This window comes from Oncorhynchus clarkii, unplaced genomic scaffold, assembly GCF_045791955.1.
Source record: "Oncorhynchus clarkii lewisi isolate Uvic-CL-2024 unplaced genomic scaffold, UVic_Ocla_1.0 unplaced_contig_1720_pilon_pilon, whole genome shotgun sequence".
Taxonomy (NCBI): Eukaryota; Metazoa; Chordata; class Actinopteri; order Salmoniformes; family Salmonidae; genus Oncorhynchus; species Oncorhynchus clarkii.
Window position 1 is genome coordinate 108,873 of NW_027260939.1, and position 13,628 is coordinate 122,500.

The 13,628-nt window shown below is 47.9% G+C and overlaps 1 protein-coding gene across 1 annotated transcript in view; it reads right to left on the reverse strand.

Annotated features, from left to right (window-relative positions):
* Positions 1–407: 407 nt before the first annotated feature.
* Positions 408–13,628, reverse strand: part of LOC139402454 (cohesin subunit SA-1) — a 49,843-nt gene continuing 36,622 nt past the window's right edge. The window contains exons 20-26 of the mRNA XM_071146410.1: positions 10,820–10,948; positions 10,522–10,730; positions 9,754–9,931; positions 9,575–9,685; positions 2,197–2,311; positions 1,976–2,056; positions 408–1,885 (exon numbers count right to left, since the gene is read on the reverse strand). Of these exons, the coding sequence (XP_071002511.1) occupies positions 1,862–1,885; positions 1,976–2,056; positions 2,197–2,311; positions 9,575–9,685; positions 9,754–9,931; positions 10,522–10,730; positions 10,820–10,948 (847 nt within the window). The 3' untranslated portion in view covers positions 408–1,861. The remainder of the gene's footprint in view (positions 1,886–1,975; positions 2,057–2,196; positions 2,312–9,574; positions 9,686–9,753; positions 9,932–10,521; positions 10,731–10,819; positions 10,949–13,628) is intronic.

Here is a 13,628-nt window from a genome sequence, read left to right on the forward strand (position 1 = left end):
TCAATTCACAAATGGTGTCCAGGGCACAGCTGGGAGCTGAGGGGGGTCGGTAGCAGTGAGAGACATTTCTGGAGAGAGTAATTTTTTTAATTAGTAGTTCGAACTGTTTGGGTATCGACCTGGAAAGTATGACATTACTTATAGACAGGTGTGTGCGCCTGTCCAATCAAGTTATGGAAACAGGATGCACTTGAGTCTCGTAGCAAAGGGTCTGAATACTTTTGTAAATGTGCAAAAATGTCAACCTGTTTTCGCTTTGTCATTATGGGGTATTGAGAGAAACATTTAATGAAGTTTAGAATAAGGCTGTAAAGTAACAAAATGTGGAAAAAGTCAAGGGGTCTGAATACTTTCCAAAGGCCCTGTATGAAGTCTATTCTTAGAACCAAAACACACACAATCCAGAATTAGATTACAGATTTTATTTATTTAAAAAAGATAAGAGCAACAAGTTCACAGGAAGAAAAAAAGTATTTTAGAAGGTTAAAGGGCAGGTGATGCCATCGCTACAGAAAGAACCAATCATCTCTGATATTTACAGAAGGGCAGCTTAACCAGCCAGCAGAAGAACAATAGGGATGGGTCAAAGTGATAAGACAACCAATCAACTGTTATGTGTAACTACAGCCACATAAGACTAGAGGGGTATTCTCTGCTGGTCTCCACCTTCATATGCACTGATCTGAAAAGAGGACAGGTGAAATGAATATGGTAGAAGGCTACTGGATATTAGCGGTTACCTGTCCAGTTCTTCCTCATCAGTGCAGATGAAAAGGAAGTCACTTTAGACTGAGTCTGCACGACATCTACGGTCGCACTGGACACACCCTTATATGGCGCTTAACAGGCTGGGTATCCATGGCAACAGCCTGAGCAGTAGGGACTAATCAGATATAAGCATTTAGGCAACCGTTTGGCAACAAACAAGATACTTTTTCAGAAAGATAACTGTACAAATATCAGAACACAAAACTCACTTGATTTAAAACTTTGTACTAAAGCGACTGAAATTCAAAATATATTTATTTTTAAAACGTTTTTAAAAAGCTGCGATTCAACCGTGGGTGTGTCTGTCTGGAGCTGAGGGGGAGGGGCTTGGGATTTGGCTATGACGTCACCGCCTCTTGTATGGCCAATGAGAACTCTTCTAGTTCTGTCCCATTGGTTGCTGTTTGGTGTATTTGCCAATAAAACTAAATAAAGGATATTCTCAACACTATCAAAGGGGAAGAGAGAGTAAAGAGGGACGAGACAGGAGTGAGAGAGTAAAGAAATGAAAGAGTAAAGAATTATCACATTTAATATCAAGTTCCATCTGGGGGGGTGGGAGGACTATACATGACGTCGGAAGTGGAACGAAACAACCATACAACTCTGTGGCATGGGGGACTGTATAGCCGGGCGCACAGGGCCATGAGAACCACAGAGCTAGTGGAGAGATTAGCCAAAACGCTAACAATAACAGGAAGTTAAAACAAGTCAGTGGGAACAAACAAGGAGGGCCAAAGTTTACAATATTTTTTAAGAAATGTTGAACAATGTTTTGTACGATAGTTTGTCCGATATTCTGTCCGGTTTGTAGCCAACACACCCACACGTCCACTGAACGATAAAAGATCTTCTCTATGTACGATAGATACTCTGTCCGAAATTCTCAGGGTTGAGCGGGATCTTTCGGCCGGCCAGTGAGTGGTTCTCTGGAAGGGATCCACTCCACACACACACACACACAAAGCTGTCAACTGGCTGATCAGAGTTCGAGTGTGTGTGATAAAAGTTCTGACAGACAGTCTGATGTTTGATTGACAGCTCATCATGTCAAAGGCTCCTCCCCCTTTCAGGAAGGACTGGGAACACTGGATCAGAACATGGGCATGGTGAAACCCTGGGATAACGGACGAAAGAGATGTCGTTAAATGACAGATATCACACTGGTTTACCACTGCAAGGCTGAGTGTGTGTGTGTTCTGCTTACCGACTCGTCCTCGATCATGGCTGCTGAGTCGAAGAAGTCTGGTCTGAGCTCCGCCCTTTCACGCCTGTTCCTGGAGGGAGGCTGGAACGACAGAACGCGAGAATCAACGAATGAAGCGATACACACTGGACGAATTACACAACAGAATCGACGACCGAAAATACAATCAAACACGACAGACAGGAAGTGATGTCACAGCAACAGGAAGTGACGTCACTAACCAGGTCGATGACCATGGTGTCTTCGAACTCCTCATTCATGTCCTCCAGTTGACCTCGCGATGACATCATGACGTCCTCAAAGATTGGCTCTGCGTCATCCTCCATCAGACCACGACTAGAGCGAGAGAGGTGGGGGGGGGGTCAGTACATACACACACTAGACTAGAGAGAGAGGTGGGGGTCAGTACACACACACACTAGACTAGAGAGAGAGGTGGGGGGGTCAGTACATACACACACCAGACTAGAGAGAGAGGTGGGGGTCAGTACACACACACACTAGACTAGAGAGAGAGGTGGGGGTCAGTACACACACACACTAGACTAGAGAGAGAGGTGGGGGTCAGTACACACACACACTAGACTAGAGAGAGAGGTGGGGGGGTCAGTACACACACACACTAGACTAGAGAGAGAGGTGGGGGGGTCAGTACACACACACACTAGACTAGAGAGAGAGGTGGGGGGGGTCAGTACATACACACACTAGACTAGAGAGAGAGGTGGGGGTCAGTACACACACACACACACTAGACTAGAGAGAGGTGGGGGGGTCAGTACACACACACACTAGACTAGAGAGAGAGAGGTGGGGGGGGTCAGTACATACACACTAGACTAGAGAGAGAGGTGCGGGGGTCAGTACATACACACACTAGACTAGAGAGAGAGAGGTGGGGGGGTCAGTACATACACACACTAGACTAGAGAGAGAGAGGTGGGGGGGTCAGTACATACACACACTAGACTAGAGAGAGAGGTGGGGGGGTCAGTACATACACACACTAGACTAGAGAGAGAGGTGGGGGGGTCAGTACATACACACACTAGACTAGAGAGAGAGAGGTGGGGGGGTCAGTACATACACACACTAGACTAGAGAGAAAGAGAGGTGGGGGGTTCAGTACATACTAGAGGTCGACCGATTAATCGGAATGACAATTAATTAGGGCCGATTTCAAGTTTTCATAACAATTGAAAAGTCAAGGGTCTGAATCAGTTGACGTCATTTCCGGTTACGACTTGCAGACTTGTTTTTGAGTTGCTGTGCGTTTTGTTGCCAACCTGTTTTGCTACCTGACAAATTTACGTTTTTTTATATTTTTTTAATTACCGTTTATATTTTTGTTTTTTTCTACTCAACTTTTTCACTCCGGACGCTTTATCTGGACACGGTTCGTCAGGACCTCCAACAGCCGAAGCTAAGTAGTAACATTAACATGATGCCTTCTAATTGCAGTCGCTGTACTCGCCTTACGGCGAGGATAGCTGTGCTACAAGCCCAGCTTCAAACGCAATCGCTAGGCAAGGGTAATTTCAGTGTAGGAAAGGATGAAACCGCGCCTGTGTCACCAGTAAGTACAGATAGTAGTATAAATCCCCTGGCACAGTCCCCGCAGCCGGACAACTTTCTCACGGTTTCTGGAAGGAAATGCTGTAGGAACGCTCAACCGGTGTCGCTCATTCAGCCGACAGAAACTTTCAACCGGTTTTCCCCATTAAGCAGCGGGTCGGAGTCAGAGGCCGAGTCTTCTCTGGTCTCTACTCCTCCCGTTACGGGGTCTGAGACGCCGAAGCTTCCCACCATTAGCTCTGACAAATTGAAAACTCTAGTCATTGGCGACTCCATTACCCGCAGTATTAGACTTAAAACGAATCATCCAGCGATCATACACTGTTTACCGGGGGGCAGGGCTACCGACGTTAAGGCTAATCTGAAGATGGTGCTGGCTAAAGCTAAAACTGGCGAGTATAGAGATATTGTTATCCACGTCGGCACCAACGATGTTAGGATGAAACAGTCAGAGGTCACCAAGCGCAACATAGCTTCTGCGTGTAAATCAGCTAGAATGATGTGTCGGCATCGAGTAATTGTCTCTGGCCCCCTCCCAGTTAGGGGGAGTGATGAGCTCTACAGCAGTCTCACAACTCAATCGCTGGTTGAAAACTGTTTTCTGCCCCTCCCAAAAGATAGAATTTGTAGATAATTGGCCCTCTTTCTGGGACTCACCCACAAACAGGACCAAGCCTGACCTGCTGAGGAGTGACGGACTCCATCCTAGCTGGAGGGGTGCTCTCATTTTATCTACCAACATAGACAGGGCTCTAACTCCTCTAGCTCCACAATGAAATAGGGTGCAGGCCAGGCAGCAGGCTGTTAGCCAGCCTGCCAGCATAGTGGAGTCTGCCACTAGCACAGTCAGTGTAGTCAGCTCAGCTATCACCATTGAGACCGTGTCTGTGCCTCGACCTAGGTTGGGCAAAACTAAACATGGCGGTGTTCGCCTTAGCAATCTCACTAGGATAAAGACCACCTCCATTCCTGTCATTATTGAAAGAGATCATGATACCTCACATCTCAAAATAGGGCTACTTAATGTTAGATCCCTTACTTCAAAGGCAATTATAGTCAATGAACTAATCACTGATCATAATCTTGATGTGATTGGCCTGACTGAAACATGGCTTAAGCCTGATGAATTTACTGTGTTAAATGAGGCCTCACCTCCTGGCTACACTAGTGACCATATCCCCCGTGCATCCCGCAAAGGCGGAGGTGTTGCTAACATTTACGATAGCAAATTTCAATTTACAAAAAAAAAAGTGACGATTTCGTCTTTTGAGCTTCTAGTCATGAAATCTATGCAGCCTACTCAATCACTTTTTATAGCTACTGTTTACAGGCCTCCTGGGCCATATACAGCGTTCCTCACTGAGTTCCCTGAATTCCTATCGGACCTTGTAGTCATAGCGGATAATATTATAATCTTTGGTGACTTTAATATTCACATGGAAAAGTCCACAGACCCACTCCAAAAGGCTTTCGGAGCCATCATCGACTCAGTGGGTTTTGTCCAACATGTCTCTGGACCCACTCACTGTCACAGTCATACGCTGGACCTAGTTTTGTCCCATGGAATAAATGTTGTGGATCTTAATGTTTTTCCTCATAATCCTGGACTATCGGACCACCATTTTATTAAATTTGCAATTGCAACCAATAATCTGCTCAGACCCCAACCAAGGATCATCAAAAGTCGTGCTATAAATTCACAGACAACACAAAGATTCCTTGATGTCCTTCCAGATTCCCTCTGTCTACCCAAGGACGCCAGAGGACAAAAATGTTCACTATATATTTTACCTCTTGGGGATGTTATTCGAAAACATAATGTTAACTTTTCACTGCTATGCGGATGACACACAGCTGTACATTTCAATGAAACATGGTGAAGCCCCAAAATTGCCCTTGCTAGAAGAATGTGTTTCAGACATAAGGAAGTGGATGGCTGCAAACTTTCTACTTTTAAACTCGGACAAAACAGAGATGCTTGTTCTAGGTCCCAAGAAACAAAGAGATCTTCTGTTGAATCTGACAATTAATCTTAATGGTTGTACAGTCGTCTCAAATAAAACTGTGAAGGACCTCGGCGTTACTCTGGACCCTGATCTCTCTTTTGAAGAACATATCAAGACCATTTCAAGGACAGCTTTTTTCCATCTACGTAACATTGCAAAAATCAGAAACTTTCTGTCCAAAAATGATGCAGAAAAATTAATCCATGCTTTTGTCACTTCCAGGTTAGACTACTGCAATGCTCTACTTTCCGGCTACCCGGATAAAGCACTAAATAAACTTCAGTTAGTGCTAAATACGGCTGCTAGAATCCTGACTAGAACCAAAAAATTTGATCATATTACTCCAGTGCTAGCCTCTCTACACTGGCTTCCTGTCAAAGCAAGGGCTGATTTCAAGGTTTTACTGCTAACCTACAAAGCATTACATGGGCTTGCTCCTACCTATCTCTCTGATTTGGTCCTGCCGTACATACCTACACGTACGCTACGGTCACAAGACGCAGGCCTCCTAATTGTCCCTAGAATTTTTAAGCAAACAGCTGGAGGCAGGGCTTTCTCCTATAGAGCTCCATTTTTATGGAACGGTCTGCCTACCCATGTCAGAGACGCAAACTCGGTCTCAACCTTTAAGTCTCTACTGAAGACTCATCTCTTCAGTGGGTCATATGATTGAGTGTAGTCTGGCCCAGGAGTGGGAGGGTGAACGGAAAGGCTCTGGAGCAACGAACCGCCCTTGCTGTCTCTGCCTGGCCGGTTCCCCTCTTTCCACTGGGATTCTCTGCCTCTAACCCTATTACAGGGGCTGAGTCACTGGCTTTACTGGGGCTCTCTCATGCCGTCCCTGGAGGGGGTGCGTCACCTGAGTGGGTTGAGTCACTGATGTGGTCATCCTGTCTGGGTTGGCGCCCCCCCCCCCCTTGGGTTGTGCCGTGGCGGAGGTCTTTGTGGGCTATACTCAGCCTTGTCTCAGGATGGTAAGTTGGTGGTTGAAGATATCCCTCTAGTGGTGTGGGGGCTGTGCTTTGGCAAAGTGGGTGGGGTTATATCCTTCCTGTTTGGCCCTGTCCGGGGGTGTCCTCGGAGTGGGCCACAGTGTCTCCTGACCCCTCCTGTCTCAGCCTCCAGTATTTATGCTGCAGTAGTTTGTGTCGGGGGGCTAGGGTCAGTTTGTTATATCTGGAGTACTTCTCCTGTCCTATTCAGTGTCCTGTGTGAATCTAAGTGTGCGTTCTCTAATTCTCTCCTTCTCTCTTTCTCTCTCTCGGAGGACCTGAGCCCTAGGACCATGCCCCAGGACTACCTGACATGACTCCTCCTTGCTGTCCCCAGTCCACCTGGCTGTGCTGCTGCTCCAGTTTCAACTGTTCTGCCTTATTATTATTCGACCATGCTGGTCATTTATGAACATTTGAACATCTTGGCCATGTTCTGTTATAATCTCCACCCGGCACAGCCAGAAGAGGACTGGCCATCCCACATATGCTCTCTCTAATTCTCTCTTTCTTTCTCTCTCGGAGGACCTGAGCCCTAGGACCTTGCCCCAGGAATACCTAACATGATGACTCCTTGCTGTCCCCAGTCCACCTGACTGTGCTGCTGCTCCAGTTTCAACTATTCTGCCTTATTATTATTTGACCATGCTGGTCATTTATGAACATTTGAACATCTTGACCATGTTTTGTTATAATCTCCACCCGGCACAGCCAGAAGAGGACTGGCCACCCCACATAGCCTGGTTCCTTCCTAGGTTTTGGCCTTTCTAGGGAGTTTTTCCTAGCCACCGTGCTTCTACACCTGCATTGCTTGCTGTTTGGGGTTTTAGGCTGGGTTTCTGTACAGCACTTTGAGATATCAGCTGATGTACGAAGGGCTATATAAATAAATTTGATTTGATTGAATTGGAAATCAATATTTTTGGGCGCCGATTTTTAAAATAATAATAATATTTTTTAACACCTTTATTTAACTAGGCAAGTCAGTTAAGAACACATTCCTATTTTCAATGACGGCCTGGGAACGGTGGGTTAACTGCCTCGTTCAGGGGCAGAACGACAGATTTTCACCTCGTCAGCTCGGGGGATCCAATCTTGCAACCTTACAGTTAACTAGTCCAACGCTATAACGACCTGCCTCTCTCTCGTTGCACTCCACAAGGAGACTGACTGCCTGTTACGCGAATGCAGTAAGCCAAGGTAAGTTGCCTGCTAGCATTAAACTTATCTTATAAAAAACAATCAATCATAATCACTAGTTAACTACACATGGTTGATGATATTACTAGATATTATCTAGCGTGTCCTGCGTTGCATATGATCTGACTGAGCATACAAGCATACAAGTATCTGACTGAGTGGTGGTAGGCAGAAGCAGGCGCGTAAACATTCATTCAAACAGCACTTTCGGGCGTTTTGCCGGCAGCTCTTCTTTGTGCGTCAAGCATTGCTCTGTTTATGACTTCAAGCCTATCAACTCCCGAGATGAGGCTGGTGTAACCGAAGTGAAATGGCTAGCTAGTTAGTGCGCGCTAATAACGTTTCAAACGTCACTCGCTCTGAGCCTTCTAGTTGTTGTTCCCCTTGCTCTGCATGGGTAACGCTGCTTCGATGATGGCTGTTGTCGTTGTGTTCCTGGTTCGAGCCCAGGGAGGAGCGAGGAGAGGGACGGAAGCTATACTGTTACACTGGCAATACTAAAGTGCCTATAAGAACATCCAATAGTCAAAAGTTAATGAAATACAAATGGTAGAGGGAAATAGTCCTATAATTCCTATAATAACTACAACCTAAAACTTCTTACATGGGAATATTGAAGACTCATATGTTCTCATGTTCTGAGCAAGGAACTGAAACGTTAGCTTTCTTACATGGCACATATTGCACTTTTACTTTCTTCTCCAACACTTTGTTTTTGCATTATTTAAACCAAATTGAACATGTTTCATTATTTATTTGAGGCTAAATTGATTTTATTGATGTATTATATTAAGTTAAAATAAATGTTCATTCAGTATTGTTGTAATTGTCATTATGACAAATTTTTAAAAATTAAAAAATGGCCGTTATCGGCTTTTTTTGTCCTCCAATAATCGGTATTGGCGTTGAAAAATCATAATCGGTCGACCTCTAGTACATACACACACTAGAGAGAGAGAGAGGTGGGGGGGGTCAGTACATACACACACACACGCACGCACACTAGACACACACACACGCACGCACACTAGACACACACACGCACTAGACACACGCAGACACACGCAAACACACTAGACACACGCACACACACACACACACACTAGACACACGCACACACACACACACACACACTAGACACACGCACACACACTAGACACACGCACACACACGCACTAGACACACACGCACTAGACACACACACACTAGACACACACACACTAGACACGTACACACACACACTAGACACGTACACACACACACTAGACACGTACACACACACACTAGACACGTACACACACACACTAGACACGTACACACACACACTAGACACGTACACACACTAGACACGTACACACACACACTAGACACGTACACACACACACACACACTAGACACGTACACACACACACACACTAGACACGTACACACACACACACACACTAGACACCTACACACACACACACTAGACACCTACACACACACACTAGACACCTACACACACACACACACGTACACACACACTAGACACGTGCACACACACACACTAGACACGTGCACACACACACTAGACACGTGCACACACTAGACACGTGCACACACACTAGACACGTGCACACACACTAGACACGTGCACACACACTAGACACGTGCACACACACTAGACACGTGCACACACACTAGACACGTGCACACACACTAGACACGTGCACACACACTAGACACGTGCACACACACTAGACACGTGCACACACACTAGACACGTGCACACACACTAGACACGTGCACACACACTAGACACGTGCACACACACACTAGACACGTACACAGTTTGTCTGACAGTCTGGTTGCGGGCCTTCATGTAGTTCATGGCTGTTCTATCCTTCCTGCTGTCCTCCATCTTCTGTTGGCCTAGCCAAGACATCTGCATCTGGGGACTGCAGAGGAGAGGGTTACACACACACACACACACACACAGTGCACGTGCGTACACACACACACTTACTTGTGTACATAGTCGTTCTCTGAGCCAGGTTCAGAGTCGTGGTCAGGTAGGTGTGTGTCCGCCGCCTGCCGTGGGTTTTCTCTGAGGACGGTGGAGGTGAGCTGAGGGGTGGTTAGCGCCCCCGGTGTCTGGAGGCTGTCATTACCACGAAGCCAGGAGGCCTCCACACTACTCTCCTCTAGTGGGCCGACACAGAGAGAGAGACGGAGAAAAACACATATTTTAGCAACATCTGCAGGTACTTGTATTTACACAGGGAGTGTACAAAACATTAAGAACACCTGCTCTTTCCATGACAGGTGACAGTTCTGATCCCTTATTGACGTCACATGTTAAATCCACTTCAGTGTAGATGGAGGAGACAGGCTAAAGAAGGACATGGATTGTGTGTGTGTGTGCCATTCAGAAGGTGAGTGGGGAAGACAAAAGATTGAAGCGCCTTTGAATGGGGTACGGTAGTAGGTGTCAGGTGTACCGGTTTGTGTCAAGAACTGTAACGCTGCTGGGTTTTTCACACTCAACAGTTTCCTGTGTGTATCAAGAATGGTTCACCACCCAGAAGACATCCAGCCAACTTGACAACTGTGGGAAGCATTAGAGTCAACATGGGCCAGCATCCCTGTGGAACACTTTCCACACCTTGACTAGTCCATGCCCTGATGAATTGAGGCTGTTGAGGGCAAAAGGGAGTGCAACTGAATATTAGGAAGGTGTTCCTAATGTTTAGTACCCTCAGTGTATGTCTGTGTTTGTGAGAGATAGACCCACCCTCGATGCGTTTACTCTTGTGTATTGGCGTCCGTCCCTTCTTGCTGCGGATGGAGCTGGTCTTGCTGCTGGCGCCTGACGTTACCGACATCCGGTCCCCATCCTCTCCTCCTGTTAGCAGACTGTTCCGGTAGGAGATTAAGGGCAGCCACACGTCCTCACGACGCTCCGACATCGACTCCGACATAAACTTCTCCAGATACGAGTGACTGGGAGGAGGAGAGAGACGGGTTACACACACAGTCTGCTTATTGTGCCATAATAATTTGACACACACACACACAGGGCAGGTACTTACACAGTCTTCTTGTCCTGTCGCAGCAGTTTGGAGGAAAACTCTGAGAGGACCTCTAGGAAGGCCAGGTTAGGAGGAGGGAACTCTGCACCATGGGGGTTCTGGTACTTAAAGGCAAACTCTATACCATCCCTGTGGAGGGGGGAGACAGGAAGAGAGACGAGGGGGAGGGGGGAGACAGGAAGAGAGACGAGGGGGAGGGGTGAGACAGGAAGAGAGAGACGAGGGGTGAGACAGGAAGAGAGACGAGGGGTGAGACAGGAAGAGAGACGAGGGGGGAGACAGGAAGAGAGACGAGGGGGGAGACAGGAAGAGAGACAGGAAGAGAGAGACGAGGGGTAAGGGGGAGACAGGAAGAGAGAGACAAGGGGTAAGGGGGAGACAGGAAGAGAGAGACGAGGGGTAAGGGGGAGACAGGAAGAGAGAGACGAGGGGTGAGGGGGAGACAGGAAGAGAGAGACGAGGGGTGAGGGGGAGACAGGAAGAGAGAGACGAGGGGTAAGGGGGGGAGAGAGACGAGGGGTGAGGGGGGGAGAGAGGAAGAGAGACACGAGGGGTAAGGGGGGGGGGGAAGGAAGAGACACACAATCAGCTCAAGAATCTGTGTGTGTGTGTGTTGGGTCTGTGTGTGTGTGTGTGTGTTGGGTCTGTGTGTGTGTTGGGTCTGTGTGTGTGTTGGGTCTGGGTGTGTGTGTGTTGGGTCTGGGTGTGTGTGTGTTGGGTCTGTGTGTGTGTGTGTGTTGGGTCTGGGTGTGTGTGTGTTGGGTCTGGGTGTGTGTGTGTTGGGTCTGGGTGTGTGTGTGTTGGGTCTGTGTGTGTGTGTTGGGTCTGTGTGTGTGTGTGTGTTGGGTCTGTGTGTGTGTGTGTGTGTTGGGTCTGTGTGTGTGTGTGTGTTGGGTCTGTGTGTTTGTGTGTGTGTTGGGTCTGTGTGTTTGTGTGTGTGTTGGGTCTGTTGTGTGTTGGGTCTGTGTTGCGTGTGCGCTGGGTCTGCGTGTGCGCTGGGTCTGTGTGTGTGTGTTGTGTGTTGGGTCTGTGTGTGTGTTGTGTGTTGGGTCTGTGTGTGTGGTGTGTGTTGGGTCTGTGTGTGTGTGGTGTGTGTTGGGTCTGTGTGTGTGTGGTGTGTGTTGGGTCTGTGTGTGTGGTGTGTGTTGGGTCTGTGTGTGTGTTGTGTGTGGTGGGTCTGTGTGTGTGTGTGTGTGTGTGTTGGGTCTGTGTGTGTTGGGTCTGTGTGTGTGTGTTGGGTCTGTGTGTGTTGGGTCTGTGTGTGTGTGTTGGGTCTGTGTGTGTGTGTTGGGTCTGTGTGTGTGTGTTGGGTCTGTCTCTCTGTGTGTGTGTGTGTTGGGTCTGTCTCTCTCTGTGTGTGTGTGTGTGTGTGTTGGGTCTGTCTCTGTGTGTGTGTGTGTGTGTGTTGGGTCTGTCTGTGTGTGTGTGTGTGTTGGGTCTGTCTCCCTGTGTGTGTGTGTGTGTGTGTTGGGTCTGTCTCTCTGTGTGTGTGTGTGTGTGTGTGTGTTGGGTCTGTCTCTCTGTGTGTGTGTGTATGTTAGGTCTGTCTCTCTCTGTGTGTGTGTGTGTGTGTGTTGGGTCTGTCTCTCTGTGTGTGTGTGTGTTAGGTCTGTCTCTCTCTGTGTGTGTGTGTGTGTGTGTGTGTTGGGTCTGTCTCTCTGTGTGCGTGTGTGTGTGTGGTGTGGTGTGTCTGTCTCTCTGTGTGTGTGTGTGTTGGGTCTGTCTCTCTCTGTGTGTGTGTGTGTGTGTGTGTGTTGGGTCTGTCTCTGTGTGTGTGTGTGTGTGTGTGTTGGGTCTGTCTCTGTGTGTGTGTGTGTGTGTGTGTGTTGGGTCTGTCTCTGTGTGTGTGTGTGTGTGTGTGTGTGTGTGTTGGGTCTGTCTGTGTGTGTGTGTGTGTTGGGTCTGTCTCCCTGTGTGTGTGTGTGTGTGTGTGTGTGTTGGGTCTGTCTCTCTGTGTGTGTGTGTGTGTGTGTGTGTTGGGTCTGTCTCTCTGTGTGTGTGTGTATGTTGGGTCTGTCTCTCTGTGTGTGTGTGTGTGTGTGTGTTGGGTCTGTCTCTCTGTGTGTGTGTGTGTTGGGTCTGTCTCTCTGTGTGCGTGTGTGTGTGTGGTGTGGTGTGTCTGTCTCTCTGTGTGTGTGTGTGTGTGTGTGTGTGTGTGTGTTGGGTCTGTCTCTCTGTGTGTGTGTGTGTGTGTGTTGGGTCTGTCTGTCTGTGTGTGTGTGTGTGTGTGTTGGGTCTGTCTCTGTGTGTGTGTGTTGGGTCTGTCTCTGTGTGTGTGTGTGTGTGTTGGGTCTGTCTCTCTGTGTGTGTGTGTGTGTGTGTGTGTTGGGTCTGTCTCTCTGTGTGTGTGTGTGTGTTGGGTCTGTCTCTCTGTGTGTGTGTGTGTGGTGTGTGTTGGGTCTGTGTGTGTGTGGTGTGTGTTGGGTCTGTGTGTGTGGTGTGTGTTGGGTCTGTGTGTGGTGTGTGTTGGGTCTGTGTGTGTGTTGTGTGTGGTGGGTCTGTGTGTGTGTGTGTTGGGTCTGTGTGTGTGTGTGTGTTGGGTCTGTGTGTGTGTGTGTGTTGGGTCTGTGTGTGTGTGTGTGTGTGTTGGGTCTGTGTGTGTGTGTGTGTGTGTTGGGTCTGTGTGTGTGTGTTGGGTCTGTGTGTGTGTGTTGGGTCTGTGTGTGTGTGTTGGGTCTGTGTGTGTGTTGGGTCTGTCTCTCTGTGTGTGTGTGTGTTGGGTCTGTCTCTCTCTGTGTGTGTGTGTGTGTGTGTGTGTTGGGTCTGTCTCTGTGTGTGTGTGTGTGTGTGTGTGTTGGGTCTGTCTGTG